General features: G+C 38.7%; 1 protein-coding gene and 1 non-coding gene across 2 annotated transcripts; one reads left to right on the top strand and one right to left on the bottom strand.

The window, feature by feature from the left end:
* Positions 1 to 1,260: 1,260 nt before the first annotated feature.
* Positions 1,261 to 15,884, bottom strand: LOC139120406 (biorientation of chromosomes in cell division protein 1-like 1). The gene is made up of 7 exons (XM_070684802.1): positions 15,655 to 15,884; positions 12,823 to 12,947; positions 11,810 to 12,003; positions 9,450 to 11,312; positions 8,820 to 8,992; positions 4,178 to 4,319; positions 1,261 to 3,728 (listed from the first exon to the last, which is right to left on the bottom strand). Exons 1-7 carry the CDS (start codon positions 15,778 to 15,780, stop codon positions 2,368 to 2,370), a joined length of 3,984 nt encoding a protein of 1,327 aa, XP_070540903.1. The 5' UTR covers positions 15,781 to 15,884; the 3' UTR covers positions 1,261 to 2,367.
* Positions 15,885 to 16,140: 256 nt separating this feature from the next.
* Trnak-cuu (transfer RNA lysine (anticodon CUU)) lies at positions 16,141 to 16,213 on the top strand. The gene has a single exon. It is a non-coding gene; the product is annotated as a tRNA-Lys (tRNA).
* Positions 16,214 to 27,602: the final 11,389 nt, after the last annotated feature.

The raw sequence follows: 27,602 nt of genomic DNA, 5'->3' as shown, positions 1-27,602 counted from the left end.
CTTTGTCTCCTAATTAAAGTGTTCTTGATGGCTGCGATGATTGGTTGTATGGCTGTATGTGCATGTGCTCATAGTTAAATCTAACAGCTGTTCAAAGGGTGTTTTATTTCCTTGAGCAGAACATAGTTGACAGAGGAGCATTGTAATGAACTTAATTCTCCATATAATAATGTACTTCTTAAGTGCTGCCTTTCACAATCACTCCCTAGGATGTTGAATTATACTGTAACGGCACGTTTCCCAGTCTTGACCTATTCTCGACTTGCCACAAAGCCTTCACATTTGGTGAGCAAGCATTTTCACCATAGCAGATATGTGAGCAAATTGCAATAAAGTGTGTTTATGTTTATTTGTTTTTCAAAGTTCAATACCGCTGCAGAGACAAGATGCGCCCATATCTCTTGTCATCTGAAAAGTAAGCATTGCCAACGTCAATGAATGAAATGTATTTCCCATTCTCAGCTCATCACTTAAAATTGAAAGATGATCAAATATAGTTTATTTCATCATTCCAGGAATGCTTCAAAATCCCATGATTTTCCATGAACATACACTCCATCCTAGCTCAACCCCCCTGCCATTGTTAATCAATGCATTTAAAGTGCGTCACGATTACGACACAACTGAAAACAGTAAAATCACTTTCATGTTCATACCACACAACTCAAACTTTCTCTTACATCTGACATGGACCAGCTATATGGCACCATGCATGTACTTACTTGTGACACTTAAAGGGAAACGGTTGTCGGAACTGCGCCTGTTCAAAATTCTTGTTTACAAAAAATGTTATTTTGTACTGAAATCTTGATGCACATCATCATCATAGCTGCAATATTTAAATCATACGATGTAGATTATGACAGACATGTTTCAACTTTCATCAATCACCATCGTACCTTGGATACAGTATTTACATTGGTTGTATGGGTCCCATACAACCTCTGAGCACAGTTCTGACGACTGTATCATTTAATGTGTACGTGATCTACACAGTGTAATGGACACTCTGCACAAATTTGATTTGCACACCTTGGCTAGTATAAGGTTGAAATCTTCAATCAGTTGATCCTATAAAATATGAACACAAGTGGCATTTTTACAAAGTTTTCATGCGAAAACTGACTGAATATCAATAGGATGGCAGGGCAAAAGCAAGCTTTGATATGATATCCACCACATCTGACCTGTAAAGTCTAAAGTTATGAACTGTAGACATGATGACGCACTCGGGGGTAAAGGATGACACCACAACAGGGGTTTTTCACTACTGGCAAACGTTTTATTTTCAGAACGTCCAATACAATGAGACTGGCAGTGACAAATTAAATTCAAACCATCTACTCTGACAAGTCTTTTATCATAGAAAACTTGCTACATAAGAAAGAGTGAAAACATAAAATGTGTCTTAATTGAGATATAAATGAGATAATAGAGCTATTTACAGCATTAAACAATGCACAGTAATACACATTCTATTCACTGACCTACAATATCACTCAAATCTTTGGCATATGTATTTCATACAGACACTATCTGAAAATAATATGACTCTGCTAAATGTTCAACCCCATGATTCATGTTTGGAAGTACAGTTAGGCCACTAAAAGGAAATTTTGGTTTCCTTTATGTCAGTATACTGACATACTTTATACAGTTTTCAAGTTTTTTCAGTGCAACTGACAAAGACACGTATGACTAAATCATGGAAAATCCAGTACAGGTGTTTTGTATGGTATTAAGTAATTTGCCGATGTGTGTGTGTGTGTGTGTGTGTCAAACAATAATGCTGCATTGTGGTAAAGACAGAATGGTTTCACCATTTCAGGAAGAATCTTTTTGAAAATTTCACAGATTATGGCCATTCAGAATGCGATTGCCACATACTTTTATAAAACAGCAAGGAACCAGGTTTCCAATAAAACAGTCTGCCAACTTTCTACAATCCTTACACTTGTTTGAGGCTGATATGGCACTTGCTGTCATATAATTCATCCAAAACACTACATGAACGATAAGTTCAAACATAGCGTAAAATATTACACTACATATTTTGCATTGTTGCAGGCGTTGTGTATAATTATGCCCACCATATGAACAAGCACACATTGCCACATTTTTATACACATCGCCATTATCAAATTGAGACACTGGTCACAAAAGATTATGTTATCTGGAAAGCACTATTTTTGAGTCTGTGACATGCCTTTATTTTTAGAATGAATCCCTTATAGCATTCATTTCGAATTCAGTATATATATTATATGGTTGGTATGCCTCTATTTCAAACCTACAACTTCATTTGGCTTTGAACACAAATTACAGAATGCTTATTTCTATATTACAATACAGTTTCATAATAGGTTCTTATCGTCTATGTGAATAGCCTCTGTATTTTGACTGTCTGTGTTCTTTAGGAGGAGATGCATGCCTCTTGCGAGATCTGCTTTCCCGGGGAGGGGGTGAGTTCCGTGATCTGCTGTCCCGTGGAGAATGGGAAGAGTGTCTCCTCCTTGGCTCCTCTTCTTTGCCTTGGTGGGGTTTCTTGCCGCCGTAGTAGTCAAACTGGTCAGACATGGGTTTATAGTGTTCTCTGGTTGACTGCCTTCTTGGGCGTACACCAGGGTTTGCACCGGGTGACTTGCTGTCATCATCGTTGTAAAAGTGGCTGTCATGTCGCGAGGAGTGCCTACGTGTCTCTCTGTGATGTCGCTTGGGACGGTCCTGTGACCCGGAAGCAACATTCCAAGTTCCTGGTTCTTCCTCAGATTTGGATGACTGTCCCCTTGCTTCTTTGGGAACCTTTTCAGTGCTGGAGTCTGGCAGAGTATCCCTCTGATCCTGTCCCTTTGACTTCCCTTCTTCTTCCCTGGACATTTCTGAGGCTGAGGCTGAGATGGATTTCAAAGGCGACTGTTGATGATCTACGTGAGATGACAGACTGTAGATTGGAATAGGTGAATCACCGACAGTGGCCACGACAGTTTGATCTTTTATTGATTCATCAAGGAAAGATGGTTCATCTTGAGTTGGTGTGGCTGGTGAAGTTAGCTCAACCAGTGCAGACGACTCTTGTTCTGCACCACTCACAGTTTCTTTCGTCTCTTTCTCAAGCTTCCCTTCCTTGGTGGTCACTTCTTTCTCTTGTTTGCCAATTTGACTGTCAGTGTGTCCTTTACCAGAGGAGTGATCTGACGAGGACCCTGATGCATTGCTAATCCGACGTCCTCGTTTCGGTGGCAGACCCTGTTCTAAACCCTCGCCCGCATCCGTCATGACAGACGACCGCCTTCCCGATCTTCGAAGTCCACAACTGTAGTTACCAAGCTCCAGAGCCTTGGCCAAGAATGTCTGTTCATATGAGGGTCCCACATCTGGCACATTGGACACAAAGAAAGGTTTTGAGCTTGGGTTTTCCTCAGCATCCCTTGAGTGACTTCTCTTTCTTGCAGCTTGCTGAGCAGACGTTTCAGAATCTACGTCTGTTGCCGCTGGAGGTTCTGAAGTCTGTTTGTCACTGGAGTCTCCTTCTCCTGTGATGAAAGTAGGCTCCTTTTGACTGAACAAGGAAGTGAAGTCTTCAGACAGGTATTTCTTATTCAGGGTACGCTGTCTCCTCAAAGCCATTCTCTTCTCCAGCACTTTTTGTTCTCTCTTTGCCTGTACTTTCTCCTCCTTTTTCTGTTCTTTAGTGCGACCTCTCCGACCAGATCTTCCCTTTTCAACCTCTGCAGGGAATCACATAGACATTGATTGTTATGTGCAATGTCAATGATAAAACACTGAAGAGAGGACAGAAAAAAAATATATGCCCGCACTGATACCCTGAGGACGTTTCTAAACTTTATCAATTGTTTACACAGAATGAGTGCTAGCTTTATCAAACAGTACAGACTTTTAACAAATCTTTTGAATGGCTACACCCAGAATGTGAAAGACAGATGGTGCAAACCATTTGAACAATCGCACATTCCAATAGGTTTAACCCTGGAATTCGAATGGACCACCGTGACGGCACAAATAAAATCTTTGTATTCCTATGCAAGTTTGTACATGTGAGTTTGTTTATACTGCTGTCACGTGATCTTCAAGGTGCTGAAAAACTTTGAGGGCTTACAAAAACTGTGAAATAAATCATCAAAAGTGACAGATACTCGCCCTTGAGGTACTAGATTACCTTCTTTCTCTTTTGTCATTTGTTTCACTTTCTTCTTTTCTTCTCTCTTTTTCTTCTTCTCTTCTTCGTTCTTTTTCCAGGCTTCATTCATGTCCTCCTTAATCTGTTGTCTCCTTGCAGCTCTTTCTTCCTTCTCCTTGGCCTGGAAGTGTTCAAAAGAATATGTAGATACTAAATGTATCTATAGTAGGTGGGCAGATTGGCAGTCCATTACCGTACCGTTTGTACAGACAACTTTGGCAAATATGAGATTATATAAACACTGAGTTTTAGGCTAATGTACAATTGGATTTCCTATCTTCACAGCGTTCAAAAGAAGCATGAACTGGTGAATAGATCACTTTTTTGTTGAATGATAGTACCTCCAAAGTCATATTAAGGTAGTATGTGCCTCGAAAGTAAAAGACTTAAACTTTTGCTCAAACTTTCCTCAAAGGATATTTCAATCATTCCCTTTCAAAACCAAGAATAAAAATAGCGTCAATGACACTGTAGCTCCCATCCTGGACTATTTAGTGTTTGTTCTCTGGTCAGATATTTGAACATGTGTGAAAGGGATAAAGTGCATGAAGTGAAAATACTTAAATGAAATGTACTGGAGACAGTGAAATATGTTTAATGTAATTATTCAGAATATAAAATGGAAAAAATACAGAATTAGATATATTGAATACTGTGATACAACCATTAACTCAACAAGTCATTTACAATGACATAGTCCCCACTTGTAATAGGAGTATTAGTCTTGATGGGGCAGGAAAATGTGGTCATTAAGAAGTATCACTGGAGTGTATATGTTGAGATCTATGGGCACATAGGTCTATGTTGTTGTTCCCAATTTGAAACACATGAGGCATGTCTAAGTATGGTTCTAAATCGGGAAAAAAGATCAGACTCTAGCAGTATTGGCCAGCCAAGAAATACATATGCGCATTATAAATGAGGTACAAGATGTGACATCTTAAGGTCTAATATCCTATCAAAATTGGAGGGTATAGAACTTGTGGTTACTGAAATATGCATATATATGTATAATCAAGGTCAAAGGTCATCGAGGTCACATGACATTTTGAAAAAAAAAATTATATTGCTAATTAATCCCTATATGCCAAAAAATCAGATCTCTAGCTCTATTCGCTTGCCCAGAATTAGATGTGTACATAATTAATGAGGTAAAGCGTGTGTTGTCATAAGGTCTCCCATCCTACTAAATACAAAGGACATAGCACTTGTGGTTACTTATTTATTGACATAAACATATATTTTAGGTAAAAGGTCATCGAGGTCACATGACATTTGGTAAAAAATTTCTCTCCTATAGTTATCCCTATATACCAAAAATCAGACATCCAGCTCTATTGGCTCGCTCAGAATGACATATGCGCATAATTATTGAGGTACAGTATGTGGCGTCATAAGGTGTCCAATCATACCAAACATGAAGGGTGTAGCACTTGTGGTTACCGAGTTATGGAAAAATATGTATATTTGAGGTCAAAGGTCACCGAGGTCACGTGACATTTTGTCAAAAAAATTGTATTGCTAAGTTATCCCTATATACCAAAAATCAGACCTCTAGCTCTATTGGCTCGCTCAAAATTAGATATGTGCATAATTAATGAGGTACAATATGTGGCGTCATAAGGTGTCCCATCATACCATACATGAAGGCTGTAGCACTAGTGGTTACTGAGTTATGGACAAATATGTATATTTGAGGTCAAAGGTCACGTGACATTTTGTCAAAAAAATTGTTTTGCTAAGTTATCCCTATATACCAAAAATCAGACCTCTAGCTCTATTGGCTCGCTCAAAATTAGATATGCACATAATTAATGAGGTACAATATGTGGCGTCATAAGGTGTCCCATCATACCATACATGAAGGCTGTAGCACTTGTGGTTACTGATTTATGGACAAATATGTATATTTGAGGTCAAAGGTCACCAAGGTCACGTGACATTTTGTCAAAAAAATTGTATTGCTAAGTTATCCCTATATACCAAAAATCAGACCTCTAGCTCTATTGGCTCGCTCAAAATTAGATATGCACATAATTAATGAGGTACAATATGTGGCGTCATAAGGTGTCCCATTATACCATACATGAAGGCTGTAGCACTTGTGGTTACTGATTTATGGACAAATATGTATATTTGAGGTCAAAGGTCACCAAGGTCACGTGACATTTTGTCAAAAAAATTGTTTTGCTAAGTTATCCCTATATACCAAAAATCAGACCTCTAGCTCTATTGGCTCGCTCAAAATTAGATATGTGCATAATTAATGAGGTACAATATGTGGCGTCACAAGCTGTCCCATCATACCATATATGAAGGGTGGTAGCACTTGTGGTTACTGAGTTATGGACAAATATGTATATTTGAGATCAAAGGTCATCAAGGTCACATGACATTTTGTCAAAATATCCGAGATATCTGCGTGAACGGATGGACTCACGGATGGACGAACAGACGGACATGACCCAATCTATAAGCTCACTGGACTTCATCCATGGGGACTAAAAATTGTGTCACTGCATCCTTTTTGCAATATGAATACGATGAGAAACTAAATTTTTATTTTTCGTGGCCTTATACATGGGAGTCTATGGAGATCTGCCTTATACATGGGAGTCTATGGACGTGTAAACTAAAAATATGCAAATTTCACCACGATTTGCCCACATTTGGGAAAGGTCACTCCTATGCACTTCCATACCAAGTTTCAAATCAATCGGACTTGTGGTTTCAGAGCAGGAGATTTTTTGACCAAAAATGGGAGAAAATTACAAAAAAATTCATGAAAAATAGCAAGTCCAAGATACTGACCCAAGATGTGCACAATCATTTCATGTCAGCCCAAAGTACTTACATGCTAATTTTTCATGTAATCTGCTCAGTGGTTATTGAGTTTTTTCAATTTTGACTGTTTTTACATTTTTCACTTAATTTGCATATTTTTGGCAATGACAACTTCATTTGAACAAAATCTCATCTACAGCCCATCATCCATGTACACACCAAATATCAAGATGAAATGTACAGCGGTTTTGGAGTTTTTGATGTTGACGGACAGACATACAGACATACAGACATACAGACATACAGACACACAGACATACAGACATACAGACATACATACATACAGACATTTCCCTAGCCTATAAGAATAGCTTCCATTGCCATATATACATATGGCTATGGGAGCTAAAAATTGGGTGCAATTGGTGCAAATTTTGGAACTAGAGAAACAAATTACTCAAGATTTACCGAAATTTGAAGGTAGTATGTGCCTCGAAAGTAAAAGACTTAAACTTTTGCTCAAACTTTCCTCAAAGGATATTTCAATCATTCCCTTTCAAAACCAAGAATAAAAATTGGGTGCAATTGGTGCAAATTTTGGAACTAGAGAAACAAATTACTCAAGATTTACCGATATTTGAAATTCAAAATGGCCGCCATACCTGTGGTAACTCTATTGAGAAAAAATAAAATTTTCGATTTTTGAAAAACTAAGCCAGTGAAAAGTTATATAACACCAAGAGCTTTGAAATGAACCCCCACAAGTGGTAGATCAGAAAACATTGGAAAAGTTTGAGAGTCCGAATATCTGTCCCCGAGGCGTGTTCTACCTTGTGATGATGGTGGGAATGACCACAAAGCTCAAAAGTCACTTTCCCCAGTCCTAGCAAAAACACAAACAGGTGAGACACAATGCAGTGTTCTCCCCAGAGCTATTATAGAGTGGTGGCCACCGCTCTATAATTTTGGTAAACAATATAAACTCATTGCCATAACAATTACATTTATTGTTATGCAAATTAGCCGCCACTCTATCAGAAAATCCTGGGGAGATCACTGACAATGCATCCAGGATAAAGTAATTTGCAGAAGCTCAGTTTCAAATGAGAGGTGTACCTTATATGTTGACAAAATAATCACATACAACTGTGTGACAGATTGATTAAAATGACAAATACCATATCTGGAGCAGGGTTCTGTATTGTCAATTCTCTGTTTTCCACGTCATTTCAGTTTTTGCTGTATGCGTCGATGTCAACACATTTTCTAGACTGGATTAACTATGACCTATCTGCACAATACCTACATGTATTTCAGTTTTTGCTGTATGCTTCAATGTCAACACATAATTTAAACTGTATAACAGTGATCTATCTACACAATATCTAATTAAGTTTTTGCTGTATGCTTTGATAGCAACACATTTTCCAAAGTACTTCCACTATTATCTATCTGCACAATATCTAATTCACTTTTTGCTGTATGCTTTGATAGCAACACATTTTCTCAACTGCCTTTACTATGATCTATCTACACAATATCTAATGTGATTTGGGTTAGTAGGTTTGACTGGCCCTCTTTTCAAACAACACATGGGGTGAATAGAGTGAATTCTTTATTTTTTCAGAACCATGTACTGAATCCTGCTTCTGAACCAGAGTAGTAAAGCAGAATATTATTTATTGACCGTTATGCAAAATCACATACTTTTCATCCATACATTGCACTCAATACTTCTGAGATACACACAGAAATTTGTCCATAAAAATATATTGCAAGATGCGGAAATATTTCCATATATGTTTCAAGAAGCTTAACGACAATGCAAAAAACTTACCGCTTTCTTTCTTCTCTCTTCGCGGGATTCTTCATCTTCACTGTCACTATAGTAACGATTGAGAGCAAGGGCCTTGGTTGACGGTCTCCGTTTGGTCTGACCACTTTTCTCAGAGTCCCCACTGATGCTCCCAAATGGCGAGTCTCTGCTTTTACTGAGAGATCTATCCGTGTCTGTGTGTAACAGTCAGAGAGATGTGGGTATGACTTTACGCTATTTTCAAATGTGCATCTGACACTTTTGATTTGCGAAATGCTAGTAACACATCAATTGCTCAGAACCTCAAAAGAATTCGACCACATTGTGTGTGATATTTCTACTTCTAAATCCGCCTCCCTAGATCAAACAATGAGTTTTAGAACAGATAAGTTCACAACATTTCATGCCAGAAGAACCTGATAATTATTTAAAGTAAGAACAGTACTAAAAGTTCTGGATTGAGTATGGATGAAATGGCTGATTTACAAATGAAAAGATAATGTCTGATAGCCATGAGATGTAAAATAACTTCAGAAAATGTAAAATATTTTAACTTTCACATATGCCTAAAGAATATGAATAAAGTGATAAAATTACAATTATACCAAAAAAGAGAGATGAAACAAAAATAACTGTTAGATGCATAATTACCATCTTTTCCATCCGATGACAAGTCTTCACTACTGGATGACACTGATGAGACAGAACTGATTTCATCTTCAAATGATGACAGATCGCTTGTATGAACAGAACTCACAGTGACATCCGACAGATTATCATCATCTAAAAAGTCATCATCTTTATGTTCCGCTTCTTCGATAGTTTTGTTTTCCTCATCAGCCTTGCCAGGTTGTGATGTTCCATCCCTAGTTGCCTGCTCTACAACACTCTCAGTTTTTGGCAGTTGCTCAGTCTCTGTGGCTGTGGTTTTACTCTCCTCTGAGGGCGCTGTTTCCTCTGTCATGCCTGAGTCTTTTTGATCGGTTCCCACCTGCACCTTTTCAGGTTTCACAGTTTCATCTGGTTTCTTCACTACCTTCTCACTGGTGACAGGCAGGTTCTTGATTTCCTTAGGCTTGTCTGCTTTCTTCTCAGTAACCTCTTTCTTCACTTCCTTCTTGGAATCTTTGCTGCCTTTCATAGCTGCTCCTTGAACTTTCCCTTTCACAGAATCTTCCTTTTTCTCAGTAGATTCTTTCACAAGACTTTCACTGCTCTCATTTCCTTTCACCTTTGTTTCTGCTTTTGTTGTTTCCGACTTTATTTTGATGTCAGTTTTCTTTTTCACATCTGACTTGCTTTTCACAGGATCTTTCTGCTTACTGCTTCCGTCTTTATCCTTGCCAGTGACAGCCCTCTTATCTTTGTTCACTTCTTTTGGTCTTTCCTTTTTCACAACATCTTTTGTAAGTTTTCCTTCACCAGAACTCTTAACCTTGACCTCAGAGTTACCTTTCTTCTCTGATGGAACTTCTGACTTTGTAGATTTTGCTTTCTCATCCTTTGTATTTTTCAGTCCTTTATCAGTTTTTAACTTTGACACTTGGTCCCTCGGTGGCTTGCTTTTATCTGAACTGTCCTTACTTTTAACAGTTAGTTTCTGCTTGTCTGATTTCTCACCAGATTTGACATGCTCAGTTTTACCACCCTCAATTTTATCCTTTGAATCAGATTTTTTACTGCCCTCAATTTTATCAGATCTTGCTTTGTCTTCTTTAGAGCTTGCCTTTCCCTCTGTTTTGTCTCTGGATTCAGACTTCTGTTTGTCATCTTTAGAGCCAACCTTCCCTTCCAGTTTATCCTTACTGTCTGCTTTCTGCCTCTCTTCTTTCACGTTTCCCTTTCCCTCGGTTTTCTCCTTTGACTCCGTTCTCTGTTTCTCCTCCTTCAGGCTTCCCTTGACCTCTGTTCTGTCCTTTGAGTCAGATCGCTGTCGGTCGTCTTTCTGGGAACCTCCCTTTTGATCCGATTTACGAGTGCCTGATTTATCACTGGAGAATGGCTTTTGCTTATCACCTTGCTTTGCGTCCACTTTCACTTTCTGGTGTGAATCTCCTACTTTGACTTTCTCGGACTTTTCCGATACTTGTCCACTTTGTTCTGTGAGTTTTGATTTTGGATGGGTGTCACCTTTTCCACTTTTGTCCGCTTCCCCTGCCTTCCCTTTCCCAGATCCTTGCTCCGGCTTCTTGCCCTCCCCACTTTTCAGTGATCCAGTTTTCAATGAACCCATTTTTGATTTCTCTGGCAGTTTTCCACCGACCTTCTTCACATCTTTGCTTGGCTTGGTGACTCCACTCTCTTTGACTTTGCTCTTGCTCTCAGACGATGACCCAGGATCTGTCACTTGTTTCTTCTGTTGTTCACCAGTAGCCTTTGCCGGTTTTACAGAACTACTTTTCTCCACTCCTGAGGTGTCACTACTAGTGGAAGAGGTCCTGACTCTGGCTGGGATGTCTGGTGGCGCCTTTTCTGACCCTACTTTGATCTTGGCTTTGGAGCTTGGCGGTGTGCCTAGAATACAAGTTTAAGACACATACAACACATATTAGGTTTACATGTCACTTACACATATTCTTTGTGAAATAAATTCTACAGTTTTGTCATATAAGTTTTATAATTTAAATACACATAGTTAGACACTTTTAATAAAATTCCTTCTTTGCTGTCCTCGAATTTTCCTCAAAGTTATCTTCCCATTGGGTAAATAACAAACAAAGAAATAAAACACAATACATACATTAATTTTGTATTTCTTGGGAGGGGTAAAGAAAATACCAATTTTTGATTTCTAAAATTTCTAATACCTTAAAACCTGTGTTTGTTTTTCATCAATTTACGTAAACACTTCCCAGTCGTGGACAGCAAACAAAGAATTTATCAAAGTGTCTTACCATCCTCCACTTAGTCAAAAGAACAACATTGTGACCTTACACTCTTTAGCTCTCAAGGCAAATACTTTTTCCATACTCTCTAGATACTGAGCACAAACAATTATTAGTACACCTTACCTGAATGTGAGGGTATAATTGGTAATGTGGCTTTGCTATCATCCGATGCAGTCGTCACTGGCGGCGTTTCCTCTTGCTTCTTTTCCATGTATTCCTGAAATGCCTTCTCAATCTGTGGTCTGAGTATGTGTTGTATTTTGGGCTCCACAACCTGTTCCACAATTCTTTCTACACCCATAGAAAGCATTTCTGATCTGGTGGAAAAAGACAGGGACCAACAATTCTATTTTTTTTTCCAATGTCATGATGAGACATGCTTGTCCTAGAAACTTTAGATTCTTTGGTGTTGTGAATGATATTTGTGACTGCAGAAAACACCATAAGAAAAACAACTGATTTCTCCTGTCTGATGGAGAAATGATTTCTAATAATGGTCATCACAGGATTAAATTTTATAACTGCATGGCCACAATGATGGTTAAAAACTATTTAATCAGACCGCTTTCACATTCTTTTGTTTGTGAGTGATTTTTCTACGTTCTGCATTGCACCTGTAATACTATGGTTTTTGCATCGCAATATGTCCTTGTGACTAAAATAGTGTACTCTTTTACAATATCATTGCATTTGTGATCTGGGACCATAAGTGTTAAACTGAGTACTGTGTTTTGCATTTGAACGCCATGATAACCATTATAAAATTCATTGCCCTTAACATGATATTGCAAATTCTTATTCATTCTTGACAGACTGATGTGACACTGAGACTCACTGATCCATGGTAACTGACAAGGTCGGAATCTATGGCGTGAAATATGTTTGCATTTGTGTCTTTAAGCCAATTGGCTGGTTACTTAGACACACCCTAACTTAGACACACCCTCACTTTAGAGTTGACGTCATCACTTACATATACCATGTTTTTAAGGAAAGTCTGCTGACTAGAAAGAACAAAGCATAATACCAACTACAAGGATTTACTACAGTACTTGAGAAATTATTCATGACCATATTGTTGAGCTAGCAGCCCTGAGGCAAATCAACACACTCATTTTCAGTAGAGAGAGACTTACTGATGGATCTGTCTTCTGAGACTGTCACGTAGCTGGTTCTTGTTGAGGTTGGGAGACCAGGTATGCTTGGACAGGAAGTTTGATACATACCCTTCAACCCTCTGACGTAAATTTTGATAAGCAGGCTGTAAGAGATCATCAACATTGCATTAGAGGAAGACTACATTAACTTGCATGGTACCTGAAACCCGGGTCCTTGCCTGACCAACTCGGGTGACAAACAGAAGACTTTTAATCCTCAAAGGTGTTAATGTTCCATTGTTACGTTTATCTAATCCAGCTGGTGCCATTGTAGGAAAGGCAGGTCTGTGACATTAATCCCCTGATAACTAAGTAGGGAAGTGGGGTATTCCTAAAGTTAACGGAGCTTTCCCGTAATGGCAGAGTTTTGCCATTTATTAGCATGACAAAATAAATTCAGAATAAAGCTATCTTGACATCCAGCAAAAAAGCAAAAGGTGTGAATAATTCAATTCTTTTTCATTATTTTAATTCAAACAATTTTTATTCCAAATTCATGAATATGTACTGTATTGATAGATGTTGTTGTTCTGGGACACATTGTGACCTGCAGGAGTCTAATGAAGATGACGTACTGTCCAAAATTATCAACAAAATTCATAGAAAAAAATTAATAAAAGTTGGTAAAATGTTGCGCTAAAATTTTTGTGCAGCACTCAAAAGGTCAAAGTGTAAGATAATCTTCTTGATAAGTGTAAGTACTACATCAAATGATATCGCTCACAGTGCAGTGCTGTGAGAATGTTGTGTAAAATGTGTCCGCACGCTGGTAAAGAGGCCAAGCATGGAGTCAAAGTAAAAATTAAAAAGTTCAAACATTAGGCCCCATCTTCAAGAAGTTTACTGGACAACGGCTTATAAATGTACTTTTTCGGCACTTTTATTCTGTATGTATTTTACATTTTCTTGTTCTACTCCAAAATGCATAGTTAACTGCCAAGCATTCAGTTTGAACATGGACGTCCTTTTAGACAGGACAGGGCATCAACCAACAGTTGAAACATGAAGAGTAAATTCTTTACAGTTTGCGATATTATATTATGCTAATACATTCAAGGTGATCATATCAGCCTCCAAGACAATGTAAGTAGGATGGGTTGTCCATTCAACTTCAACACAAATGAAGTAAGTCAATGAATGATGCGGATTACAGCAGTTTTGTAGCCTACTTTCGATTTGGGTGGTAGGGAAGGGTCACTTTTCCCTGCAACCAAAATCGCCTGGGAAAGTAGTGGGCTACGGAACTGCAGCAATGATGCAGATGGCTGCAACCACAGGTCCTACCAATTACTGCCAGTAGCTGCCCAAAGACATGCCCAGAACTGCTGGAGGACTGCCCGAGGAAAAAGGAGACCACATTTCACCAATTTTAACACTAACCCAATAGGTTCAACTTGTATCATGCCCAGCCAACCAAAAATACCATATACCATATACTGTTTTATTCTGCGTTTGTCTTTTCTGTTTTTAATTTGTATGTGTAACTTGTTACATGTGTGTTTTTGTGGAGGGTTGCTTTTGTATAGGTGTTAGTCACCTGTGCGACTCATCCTGACTTTATGTCAAAGCTGAATAAATAAATAAATAAAAAATAAAAAATAAAAATAACACTGATTTGGCGTTCACATGAATTTTTTTTAGGCAGTTTTGGAACACAGAAAACTGGACTGTAAGGATGTCATCGACGTCGCATCTTGATAATGAGATCATACCATTCTATGCAAAGGTTACTACAACAGTGACTCGCTGCGCACAGGCAGCTTGACATCTTACCACCCCTTGCACTGAATGGTATGATCTCAAAATCAGGATATGGGGATGTGAAGTCCGACGTATTCCGGGTTCTAAAAGCACCAGAGAAAACGTGAATGCAAAATCAATGTTATTTTTGGTTGGCCAGGCTTGATCTACTGGGTTGGTGTTCAAATAGGTAAAATTTGGCCAACTTTTTCCTCGGGCTGCCCTCAGGCAGTTCTCTGGCAACCACAGGTGCTTGGCTTGTTGGTTCGTGAAGCCCCTCCAATGTTACTTGTTGTATCATAGGGGCTTCGCAAACCCATGAGCTAAGCGCCTGTGGCTGCAACTGCTATTGATTACATGTACTGGATCTTCCATGGAGACTGGTTAGTAGCAGTACCTCCATCAGCCAACATTGCCGTCAACTCTACTTGTTTATCCCATGGACGTTTATGTCCATGTTTATTCCAAGGAGATAGGAAGGGATCCGTACATCCTTGTTTCATCCATAGACAAGACATACATACATACACAGACTTGTCTGTGTTTCATCTCAGGAATATTTGGCTGCAACCGGGATAAAGAATTGACCTGCACAGGTGAGAATTAGGAATGCACTATGCACTACAACATAAGTTATCAAACACTGGAAGAGCATTGAGGCGAGGTCCCTCCACAAGATGAAGGGACCATGATTGAGGTAGTGCATGAAACTCTTTTGGTAGCTCCATGGGTAGTGCTACCCTCAGGCGCTTGCAGTTGCCAATGTGGTTTATATAAGCAGAAAGATTACGTTACTCTGCACCATGGAGGTAGTAGGAGCCATGGAGGTAGTACTACCACCACCATGTCTACACTATAGCTATAGCATGGATGTAAAAAATAGACCTCTATGACTGGAGTATGTTGGCAAATTCTCTGGCAATGACTTGACTGCAATCATCACATACAGTTACTCCACAAAAAGTAAACAAACAAAAGACAAAAAAAAACTGCATCACTTCACATCACTCACATCATCAAGTTCCAAAACTTCGCTGCATCTCTGTGATCACATGAATATACAATACAAACCTTTGTGTCAACATCATTCAAGCAATCCCGCCGAAACTGATCAAAAAGACCTGCCGATTTAACGTAATTCACTACGCTTTCGACAACGTCCTGGTCGACACTAGCTCCGGATGAAGTGGATGCCATCTTTGATTGATGTCCGGCGCGAATCAAATCATTTGAAGTATAGCACAGACCACGGTCCCAGACACATGTCCCGTTCAGTTCACTATCTGCGGACTGCTTGTTTTCACCTGGCACTCCATTTGCGCATGCTCAAAACCTTTCACCCCGCATCCGACTCTGACACAGGCAGTCCCTGATGTTTAAAAAACCGTTTTCTCCAATGATCGATCATATTCAAAATCTCCTGATGTGTCTTTTCCACAATTTTTGCCCCTTGTATTAATAATTGTAGACAAAATATAAATCTAAAGCAACAGCAAGAACTTGTCGAAAATGGGAACTAAGAAATATTGTCTATGATTTTTCGTGAAGAAACAACAAGCCCGGCTAGCTCAGTCGGTAGAGCATGAGACTCTTAATCTCAGGGTCGTGGGTTCGAGCCCCACGTTGGGCGCTTCGCTTTTTTTCCCTTCTTCCTCTTTTTTTTATTTCCGCTGTAGTTTGGTAGTACGAGTATACTAACACTCCGAGAAGCATCTCGTGCAGACAAGTGTAGACCCTATTGAATACTGCAAATACGACCAAGACTTACGCTTAGTCCTATTAAGCTCAAGACTAATTCCGGTTCCCAGCAACCCATCTAGTCGGAAAGAGTAACTTATTTTTTTATAAGAAAATTATCATTGCTTGCTGCTTGCTGTGACCAAAGGGAAACGGCAAAGTTTGGTAAATTCTGGCAATGTTATTGAAAAGGCTGACGGACAGGTTAACGTGAAATTGACAGGGTAACGTTTACTCCACGGACAGGGTGAAAGAGGAGCAACGCGTCACGTCTGCTTTTCGGCTGTACTCATAAAAGACTATAGCATAAGCCGAGAGAATGTTTGACTATTTTGACTATTTGAACATTTTGACACTGTTGCGAACTATCTGCAAAATGTCGTGATGACTAGGGAGGATTTCAAAAATGTATTACGGTGGGGAACTACCCATTGGTAGTAGTCAGGGTACAATGTCAACGCTGCCCATTCCAGCTAATGGTCGACATGATAATGCCAGAAAACATCCTTATAATATTGTCATTTTCTTGAAACTTGCGCGACAGAGTTGGAATGAGAAATCATTTTAGAAAGCGTATTCAAAAGTGATGTTATCTCGCTATAGAATTCAAGACGAAATGGCAAGATAATTCCGTTCTGTGAAAAGGAATCTGCTAAAAAAACCCGTATTGTGTACCTTCATCGTGTGATCGATCTAAAGTCATTCGTAAATGAATGTTTTAGAGCTCTACACTACAAGAAATATCAATATGTAGGATTTGATCCTCGATCTTTACATGTTTTAGGACTGAAATTTGGCATAAAGTAAGCTTAGTAGCGTGAACTGCACAAATAACACGGAAACACCACCCGTTCTCATCATATTCTCGTCCGACCCACTGTACCCGATAGTTGACATATGCAATTACAGAGAATGTTACAGCATTTATTTTCATTTTTGCGTGGATCATCCACCTTGAATGCACGCCAAATGTTTCAACCAACTTCAAACGATGCACCACATTTGTATCCGATTATCAAGATATTCTACTGATTGCAACGAATTATGAAGGTCTGTTGTTGACCTCCCTAACGCCAAATGACTTTAAGCCTACCACCGTATTCCAGCGCCAAACACTTGTCAGCAGCCTATGGCAAATTATATAGCCGATGATACTGCATGAACAAATTGCCATCAACAGTGGATGAGAGTGCTTATGATCTATTAAATTAATAGTCAAAGATTGCAGTGCAAATATGGCCAACTCACTCCATTTACTTTGTGTCCCGGTTTTTTTTCAAGTTGTGAACGCAAAACTTTTGCATTTTATAGGGGCCTAAACGCCTTTCAAATAAAACTTTGTCAAGCTGCGGTACATAAACACATGATTGTTCTCCCCATCAATGACGATATCATTACTCTCATCTGCAAATTGACATTTTCATAACTTTTGTCATCTTCATTTCCATCATAACAATATTATTTATTAATCTGATATTTTGCACCATTGTGCACTATCATCAACATCACAACCATTATTTTCCATTACCATCGTCATCGTCATCATAACCATCATCATTTCAATCACCATCCCATCAGTTACTCTCTGCAAGACCGTCGTGTCAATCATAAAAAGTAGAATCTGTTACCATTGACAATCAACAGGTTGAAATAGTATCATCATTTCCATATCTAGGGTCCATAGTAGACCAGAAGTTAAGTTTCAAAGAGAATACAGACAAAATTTATAAGAAAACTCACCAACGAATATTTATTCTGAGGAAGCTAAAGAGTTTCAATGTTAGCAGTCATATCCTTGTTTCTGTATATCGTTGCTGTATTGAAAGCATTCTAACTTATAACATTGTCACATGGTTTGGTCATATTTCTGTTAAAGAGAGAATGCGACTAACGAAAATTGTAAACATATGTAGTCGACTTGTCGGGACAAAGTTAAAAGATCTTGGAGAACTGTATACTTATGCTCTTCGTAGGAAAGGTTTATCCATTCTTGGTGATAAATCTCACCCATTGAATGACAAGTTTCAATATCTGCCTTCGGGACGCCGTCTACTTGTGCCCAGGGCTAGGAAGAATCTTTTTAAGAAGTCATTTATACCGTCAGCAGTTGCTGTTTAAATATGAATATGTCTGATTCCATCAGGAGAACCAGAGCAAACACCATTTTAAGTAGGAACTTTTAATATAGTGTTGTGTTCGTCTGTAACTATTGTATTGTTCTGTATGGTGTTGTCCATATTTGGTGTTTTTATAGCGGTCCTGGTGTTAAAGACAATTTTCCATGTTTTCATGGACAATAAAGTATATCTATATAATTATCATCATCATCATCATCATCATCATCATCATCATCATCATCATCATTTTCAACTGTCATCCACACTATTACAGTCGTTATCACCACTATCTCAAAAATCATCTTTGACGTCATTTTCATTATCGTGATTATGTTCAACTTGCCCATTATAAATTTTCAATTATTACTGCCACTGCCATTGCTTGTTAAGTTAATCATTATTCGTACCCGTCGTTTTCGGACAGAATCTAATTAATTATTATTTGACATTCAACGACTGAATTTTTACAGAGTGTCAGCAGTGGGCGATCCTCTCTTTCGATCAAAGTTTGAGTAGTAGACTGTGGTACATCTCACAGAGCAAGTACGGATGTTAAATGTCAAATCTCTTTGGTTGGCGAGTTTTGCAAACCACCGTCTAAGGGAGCAGTCATTATTTACAGCCTGGGGATCGGAGGAATGTGATGGGGGCATGGGGGGTCACTCAAAAAATTGGAAGCTTCAAGGGGGTTGCTTAAAATGTGGCGAGAAAGAAGGGGGTACTCAATTTTTGGTACAAAATGAATTGAAACACCTCTCAGATTGCATCATTCCACACATGAATTTCTCAAAATTTTCGATGCGAGAGGGGTGCTCGCACTCTCCCCTTGGGGTATTCCAACATTTTACTCAGTAAAATACAAATTCGTTCAAAACACATCTCATCTTGCACCAGACTGCATCATTGCATATGTAAATTTCTCCAATTTTTTCACACAAGAGGGTACAACCTAATCTAATCCTCCTGCATGTTCTCCCCCTGTTCTTTCAAATTCTGCCCTTTCAGATAGCATGGTGACAACTTTGTCATGATACCCATCCAAAGTAAACAATACTATATGGTTAGATACTGGGTATAGCGTGAGTTTTTATATCTACATTTTATTGTGACTTTGAATTATTTCATTTTGCAGGTTTCACCTTTTTCAACCTTCATAAGAAATAGATGATAATCTAGCAGGGTATGAAAGGTCCGTACTATTGCTGTATCTTTGTAAATTTTACAAAAACATGTCTTGACATTTAACTTTTCTGAGTTGGGGGGGGGGGGTTTCAGTCAAAATTTTTATGTTTCAGATGGGGGTACTCAAATTCATAAGGTTTGGCGGGGGTGGGGGTTTCCTCAAAATTTCAGAGTTTCCGATGAAATTCCTCCACCCCCCACCCCCCAGGCCGTACATAACGAAGGCTCCCTAAGCTCATACCATCTTCACTCCTATCCAGCAAGTGACCTAACGAATTAATGCTTAATGTACATCGAAAATTAAAACACTGTGTAACAGTCATAAGAAGCCTTGTAACCTCCGTTTTTCATTCAATATTCATTAGTCTTCACAGACTCGGATCCTCATCCCTGCAAATCTCTAAATAGGCGCCTAGGTAAACCTGGTTGTCGAAGATGTTTCGTTTTCCTCAGCGAGCCCCTAAACGAGGGGAACGTATTACACGCAGTTTTTGTGAGTCCGATCGATAATTGCACGTGGAAAATATATGGCTCCTATAATTCTCTAATCAATGTTATTATTGAGAGGTTAAATTTAGTTACACGCAATTATTACGCGTACGTCTGAAGGCGCGGTGCAGTGACGTACCACGGTATATCCGTTCTAACTTCAGTAACGTGTGAGTTTTCGGTTCAGTTAGGCGTTCTCGATGGTTCTGCTGTATTTTTTTCTCAGAAACATGAGAAATTCGTTTAATTAAAAAAACAATTTCTTTTTCGGAGGGACTGACCCTAAGTTATACCCCTCAGTCACAATAATCGTATGAGGGCGTTTTATTCTATCAAAGGAGAGAAAGGGCGTGGGTACTTTTTATTTATAACATGAGGGGAAGATACGTGATTTATTGGAAGTCCGCTTATGTTTTGAGAACGGAGAGATAAAAACCATTGAACCCTGGGAAAAATCTTTTAAAAATATTTCACGTATGGCCAAATAGGAACAAACACATCGAATACGAAATTATCGAACAGAGGGTATATTTGAGGTAAGTTTAAAATATATTCAAAACAACTCCATGACGCTCTTTCGAAAACAATTATATTAACTGAGATACAGCACTCTCACTCGCATCTGACCATGCTTGATAATCTTCTTGAACACCATCAACCAATGGACAGTATAAAAATTGAACAGACCCGGCCGTCATCCCCCCGGGCACCAATTTTTGGACCCTGGCTGGACATAGGCAGCCGAACGAATACATGCTTGATAAGAATATCGTTTCGGAAATGCACAGCAATCTTCGAATCACTGCATTTTGAAAATTCTTGACTGTTAAAAAGACCTTGATATATTATGTGCATTACAGTAAATATAGAGTGCGCACATTGGTCACATGGCGGTACTCAAGAGGTTATTCACGCGATGATGTACCCCCTCCACGACCATAATTGACGACAGGCAACTTTATGCAACACTGTGTACGAGACCAAGCCGGGAGCATTGTGGAGTGCAAAGTTTGCTTTAGTCCATTATGGGCTGGGAGGGGTACATTATTGCTATTATTTTATAGTTTTGGCAAATGCTAGGGAATTTGTTGATGGAGAAAACATCTTGGGCCACAATGCTGGATACTAGTAATCGATTACATTATCAGTAATCATCTTGGGATGACGTCATAAATTTCACTGGTATTGACAAGGCTACAATATAATCATTGATACCGTCACGATAAATCAACTATTTGCGCCATGGACTATCATGGTTAAACATGAGTAAAGAGGCCTTTCTATGATATCACGAGTTTGATACACAGTGATCACTGTAACGTAGCAATACATGTAGCTGTAAAACATATTTCAGTTAATTTTGTGTAGCCAAATTTAGGGGCCGTTGTTACTTCCTATCGCCATGGTATCACTACAGAAAGCAAACGTTTACTTTCGGTTTCACAAGCGAGCCTGCATGGGCACATCACTTCACTACAGCCCTACAATCTGTGAACTTTGACGTTTGGCAGTGTTTTCTGGTACACATCATGCACCCAGTTTCTAAAGGCACCCAGTGTGTGTCCGACATGCATGCGTATAGTTGACAGGTGCATTTCTTTTCGATAATTAGTTTTTCCAATAAGTAAAAACCAACGTCAAACAAATACAAGCCGAATACTGGGCTCTTAAACGTCCTTTCACGAGTATACAAAGAAACTATGATTGATACCCTAAACAAAAATACAAGAAAAATTGTCAAAAGTTAAAGGTACTGATGCGGTTGTGTAGTTTGATGTTCAAATTGTACAGACGGCTTATGTGCAGTGATAAAGTTGACGGCATGATTGTTTTGGTACTACACGAATAAAGTTAACCAAAGTCATGTGTTACTGAGTAATGTTTAACTGTCGCCTGTTATGTGGGACAACAATACCTAGAATTACAAAATGTTTGATGCCTTTTTAAGGTTCTGCGATAACGTTTGTCGTTCTTCACATAGGGCAGTAATCATACCTTAAACTAACAGGTCGGATACCCCCTTTCATTGCCACGTGTTTTCTATAAATCTAAATTTGGTAACCTGTACAGAGGTTATTGCGCACACAAACAGCTCGTGATATGCCATGTGAAAAAGTCAGAGAGGACAATTTATGTACACGCCCATGCAACACTTCACTTTGTCCGAGCTATCATATGTAAACACTACGCATGTGCCATAAAGTCATCAATATTTACCATATAGACCTAATAACACTGTAAGCGTGATCTTTCAACCCTATTGTTTTTGAATAGCAAAATTCGACGCGAAATTAGGGGGGCCGTCTTTATTTACGGCCTGGGGAGTCAGAGGTATTTCATTGGAAACGCTGAAATTTTGAGTACCCCCCTGCTTTTCATATCCTGGTGTACCCTGTTAGATTATCATTGGTTATCTAATGACGATTGAAAAGGGTGAAACAAACAAAATGAAATTCAAAGTCGCAACAAAATGCTGATATAAAAGCTCACGCTAGTATTCAACCATGTATTGTTTCATTTGGATGGGTATCATGACAGGGCACATTTTGAAAGTACAGGGGAGAACACGCGAGAGGCTGAGGGGAAGTGTCAGAGGACGTATCCCTCTGTTTCGTTGGAAATTTTGAGAAATTGTCAGATGTGTGCAATCTGAGAGGTGTTTCCATTTGTCTAGTGGGGGACAGTAAATTTTGAGAAATGGATGTGAAATTGAGAAATTGATGTGAAATTGAGAAATTGAAATGAGAAATTGATGTGCACTCTGAGAGGCGTTTCAATCTTATTTTACACCAAAAATGAGTAACACCCTTCTTTCTCTTCACATTTTGAGTAATCAGTTTTTTGAGTGACCCATCAGATTCCCCCGACCCCCAGGCCGTAAATAATGACTTTTCCCTTACTGTACGTCTGCTCCGAACAAGGTTTTATAATCGCCAATCGGCTCTCATAATTCAAAATCGACATTCACAACATTAATTGTCACTGCCAAATCAACATCTACGACACGTTATCAAATTCATGGCATCTAAAAGGCAATTGTTGCTCAATGGGGGGGGGGGGGCGGTCTGTTTCGTGAACACAAGGTCAACGCGGGAACGAATCTACCTACTGTAAACTGCCCCTGTTGTTGTATGACTGACCTGTTTTCACGCCCTAGATTCATGTATGGAGTCATGCAGGATACGTCCTACACGGGCGCCACTCGGGTAGGATAAATGTTTCAATGGCATTCAGGACAGTTACCCCCCGGTACCCAACGCATGGGGCTGAGGCTGAGACTACACGAGTCCGACGTCCGGTGCGTGCTTTCCAGGGGGTGACTGTAACTATACGTTCACTCTCATAGTCACAGCATAGCTCTGAACCAAAGTTCATTAACACGGTAGCATCAGCACAGTTCATGCAAAATGTGTAAGTCCTTCTTTGGAATGGTGAATGTAACATTCACTGCTTGAAACTGAAAATTTGAAAGGAAATGCATAAGTATCCCTTTGATACATCACTCTTTGTAGGTTATTGTGTTCTATTTGTGTAGATAACAGTACACACCACTCAAGTGCCATTCTAATAATAAACTGCCACCTGGAACTGAACTCTTGAACTGCTGCAATTACGTGCTCTGCTGTGGTGACTTTGTTGCTTACACAAGCACTCTACTCTTTTTCCAGGGTCAAGTACCAAAGTTGTTTTTGAGCAGCAGGAGCCTGCAGTCTTTCCAATGCACTAACACAATCAGAAATTAAACACCCAGGGTAAAGAGCTAACCGACAACTAACGTTCACCCTCTACTGAATCTGTATTTCATGTCAGTATTTCATGTGAGGGACAGTCGTGTTACACATCAGTCTCCAATACAGATAAATCTGGCCATGCATAGACGGTTTCCTGTCTACTATGATCTGGCTACTCTGTACCAAAAGCATCACTTGCACTCTCAAAACATTGGAATGGCAGTTTTATCTGGACAGGATCAGATCTATAATGACAATCAACAGCACTGGCTAATGAAGTAGCAAACGCACACGTCTCTGTGTCAAAAAAGCTATTTCTGGGCAAATTTCTCTCTTTTCACATCCAATGGATATTGTTCAAGGACTCTGATACTTTGTGAGTTCAACAAATGCACCTTGAATTTCCAAAGTTTATACTTAATTGCAATTACCCACCAGCTGTACACTATGCACTACTTGTTATTAGCCATGGTTACATTTCATGTGACAAAAGGTATTGCTTCATCAAATTTCAAAAATTTTTGTGAGCAGCAATTTCATTTTCACGTTTAGAAGTTGAACCTAGGTCTCGACGCACTCGTTGTTCATCACATTTTATGGTAATTAGATTGTTGTGGGCAATTGCATATTTCCAATCTATTTTTGCAGATTGTCATAAGGAATAATTTGAACGGAGGTAGGAAAACCACAGAAACGAGATCTGAAAATACCAACAAAAGAATCAATATTGAATGAAATTTACATGTTACAGACTTGCTGAGAATTGAAATCCCTCTTTATGGACATTGATTGGCTGAAACAAGCAGCATTTATGGTACCCGAAAATTTACAATTGATTTTAATTTTTAATATTATCTATCCATTTCTCATGCATGTAGTTTTGCTACACATCGTGACGGGAAATTTTCGGTGAAACATTTTCACAGAACTGTAAATCAACAAAACTAAAGGAGACTTGTGGGAAACTTACAGTACGCTGTAATATGATACTGAACACATTTGCTAAATGCTGTGAACATCATGGCACTTTGCTGTGAAAACGCTGGGTCACTTCAATTTGCACCAGTTCAACTTATTCAAATAAATTTACAAATAAATTAATGCCTTTTACACAAAGATATTAAAGGTTTAACAAAAGTGCACTGTACTCTAATTCAAAACTGTGATATTTGACCAGATTTACTGCTAAATGTTATATTTGTATTGTTACAACCAGCTGAGTGCTGTTTGTTTAGGAACAAATGTGTAAATTTAATTTGTTTAAATGAAACATTTTTCTTAATACTGGCATTGCAAAAGCTGGTGCAACAAAGTTTCCACTTTACAACTCATCAAGGCCACTCACAAACCATTTGAACATTTCAGAGATCTTACCTCCTCAAAGAAACAATTATGTTCCCTTTACTAGTATATGAAAAAATACCGTCAATGACGCTGTACCTTCTCTAATGTGTGGCCAGGTCAGGTAATTGGTTGTTGGCATGGAGTTGTTGGTAAATAGTTGATGATGTAGGGGCATGAGGTGGGATATGGACCCAAAGAACCCAAAAGATGATTAAATACATCAATCAAAAAAATTCTAAGCTACAGTATAAACTGCCTAAAGATAGTTCAATGTGGAAAAAAGTTAAACAATTCAGAAATAAGAATTAACAGTCCAAAATAGTAATGACGCACTTCCTTACTGACCTGAGTGCATGTGAAATACACAACCTGGCATCTGTAAATTAAATGTATACCAAGTGATCATTTCCAGTCACTTTTAACTGTTTTTAATGGATTTTCCAAAGAGTCCTATGGAAATGATGAAAAACGCTTATCTGGTCTTGTGTTTGTATAACCTCATGGCTGATAATTGTCATAGTATTGAAAAAAAATTGAAAGTGAAGAAATTACTGTTTTAATAGGCATATTTTCCTTGAAATGCATGACCGTGTAAAGAATATATGCTAAAAGTGTTTTAAGAGTAAATTTCTTTTCAAAAAATAATTTAATTTGTGACCAAAGGATTTTTATTCTTTGAGTTTACAAATTCAAACATTGCACTTTGTTCAATCATCTTGTGCAGTGCAAAATTTATAAAATGACTGAAAAACAAAAAAAATTGGCAGAATTACTGTCTTTGTGATGTAAAATTATGGGTTGACATCACGATAACTGTTAATCTGTTTGAAGTACTAATATACTATAATTTAAAAAAGAAAAATTCATGCAGAAACGGTAAAATATATTGTCAGCAATGTAGTGTTAATTTTGACTTTACATCAAAATATGCCTTTGCTGGATACCAAATATATAGGGCGAAATATCAGCCATGTTCAGCAAAATCCACACAACAGCATTGATCCTTTTCTAATTTGATTTGATTTGCTTATGTTATCCTTGTATGACAGTCAGTACAATATGGAACTTGAACACAACACAGTGAATAAGTATGCTGTAAATGAAATGGTGTGGCTGCATCCACATGCAGCAATAGGAGTGCCTTTGTCTCTCACCCCTCATTTCCAACCTGTCCAAACCCTTTTGATCATAAACATTTTCATTGTTTTTTATAGTTGACCACTCAGTTAACCTGTTTATTTTGAATATTTGCGCATTTTTCCTCAGTATTTGACATTTTCTGAATACCTTCTTATTCAGTTTGTCATTTTCTAAAAGTTTAAATGCTCCATTGTGTGGTCAAGCTTTCCACAAGCATCAAATGTGGTACTTCATATAGGAGGGTCAGCCTCTAGAGGGCGGGCATCATGAACACTCCTGTGTTTGTTGGTTAATTCCTCCACGTAAACTTCTGATTGTACTGTAAACATTGAACATGGCCGACGTCCGATTTTCCTGTCTAAAACTTTCACTCATTTTCGTTCATATGACTCTGAAACTCCAGGAAACGATTGGGAAGAAAGGGTTATCTTGAAATATTGAGGTACTCGCCGATATTTTGCAAAATTAAATGAGAAAAAATGCAAGGAAAATGCCGACAGGCTTACACAATGACAGTTTTCAGAGTCGGAGGCATATGATCATCTCTGCAGATTATGCAACAGGCCCAGATCACGTGAGGCCATGAGGGGATATCCACGCAACTCAGTACAAGACACTAGCCCTCACGGAGTGAGCAAACACAAAGTGAGTACCCCTAACGTCAGCTCAGTACTCTGTAATAGATTGTAGTCAACTATAAAGAAACCTTGGAGAAAGGCTTAACACTGTGGCTATGCCGCTAAGTCCTTTTGATTTTTGTCATAGCTCAAAATCGTTCTCCCACACCTCAACCTGAGCCATGAACACCCCCACCAGTTTATGATATGACCCATCACAATGGCATGCCGTCAACGGATCTTGACAGACGGAAGTCTTGACAGACGGAAGTTCTTGACAGCAGCATATTGGTTTTCAACTCTAATACCTTCTCTGTCTATAAATAGACACGAGAAGGTAATATAGACACGAGAAGGTAAAAATGCAATGGTGATGTGCAAATGCCTAAACGTCTTTCAAATTGATGGAACCCTCTGATGGATTTCTTTATAAATGCTTCACCATACTTTTTTCAGATGTCTGCTGGAACATATCACAATGAATTACAGACAATATCAAGAGGGCTTTCGATATCTCGCCATTATTAAATATTTTGCTCCTCTTCCACATAACACCAAAAAACATACAAAATGTTTTCAAGTGATGTAATCCACTTGTGGGAAAGGTCACACACAAAGTTCATTGCAATGACTGAGCACAGACACTGGACTATAATGTGTAG

Source organism: Ptychodera flava, chromosome 20 (assembly GCF_041260155.1).
Source record: "Ptychodera flava strain L36383 chromosome 20, AS_Pfla_20210202, whole genome shotgun sequence".
NCBI lineage: Eukaryota > Metazoa > Hemichordata > Enteropneusta > Ptychoderidae > Ptychodera > Ptychodera flava.
Note: the sequence above shows the minus strand (reverse complement) of the source record. Positions and strands in the feature narration are given on the sequence as shown.

Excerpts from the sequence above, each read along its gene's own strand:
- LOC139120406 (XM_070684802.1), bottom strand. The coding sequence starts at position 15,780 with ATGGCATCCACTTCATCCGGAGCTAGTGTCGACCAGGACGTTGTCGAA. Across the intron at positions 12,948-15,654 it reads TGAATGATGTTGACACAAAG|CCTGCTTATCAAAATTTACG; the intron begins GTTTGTATTGTA and ends GATCTCTTACAG. Across the intron at positions 3,729-4,177 it reads AATGACAAAAGAGAAAGAAG|AGGTTGAAAAGGGAAGATCT; the intron begins GTAATCTAGTAC and ends GATTCCCTGCAG.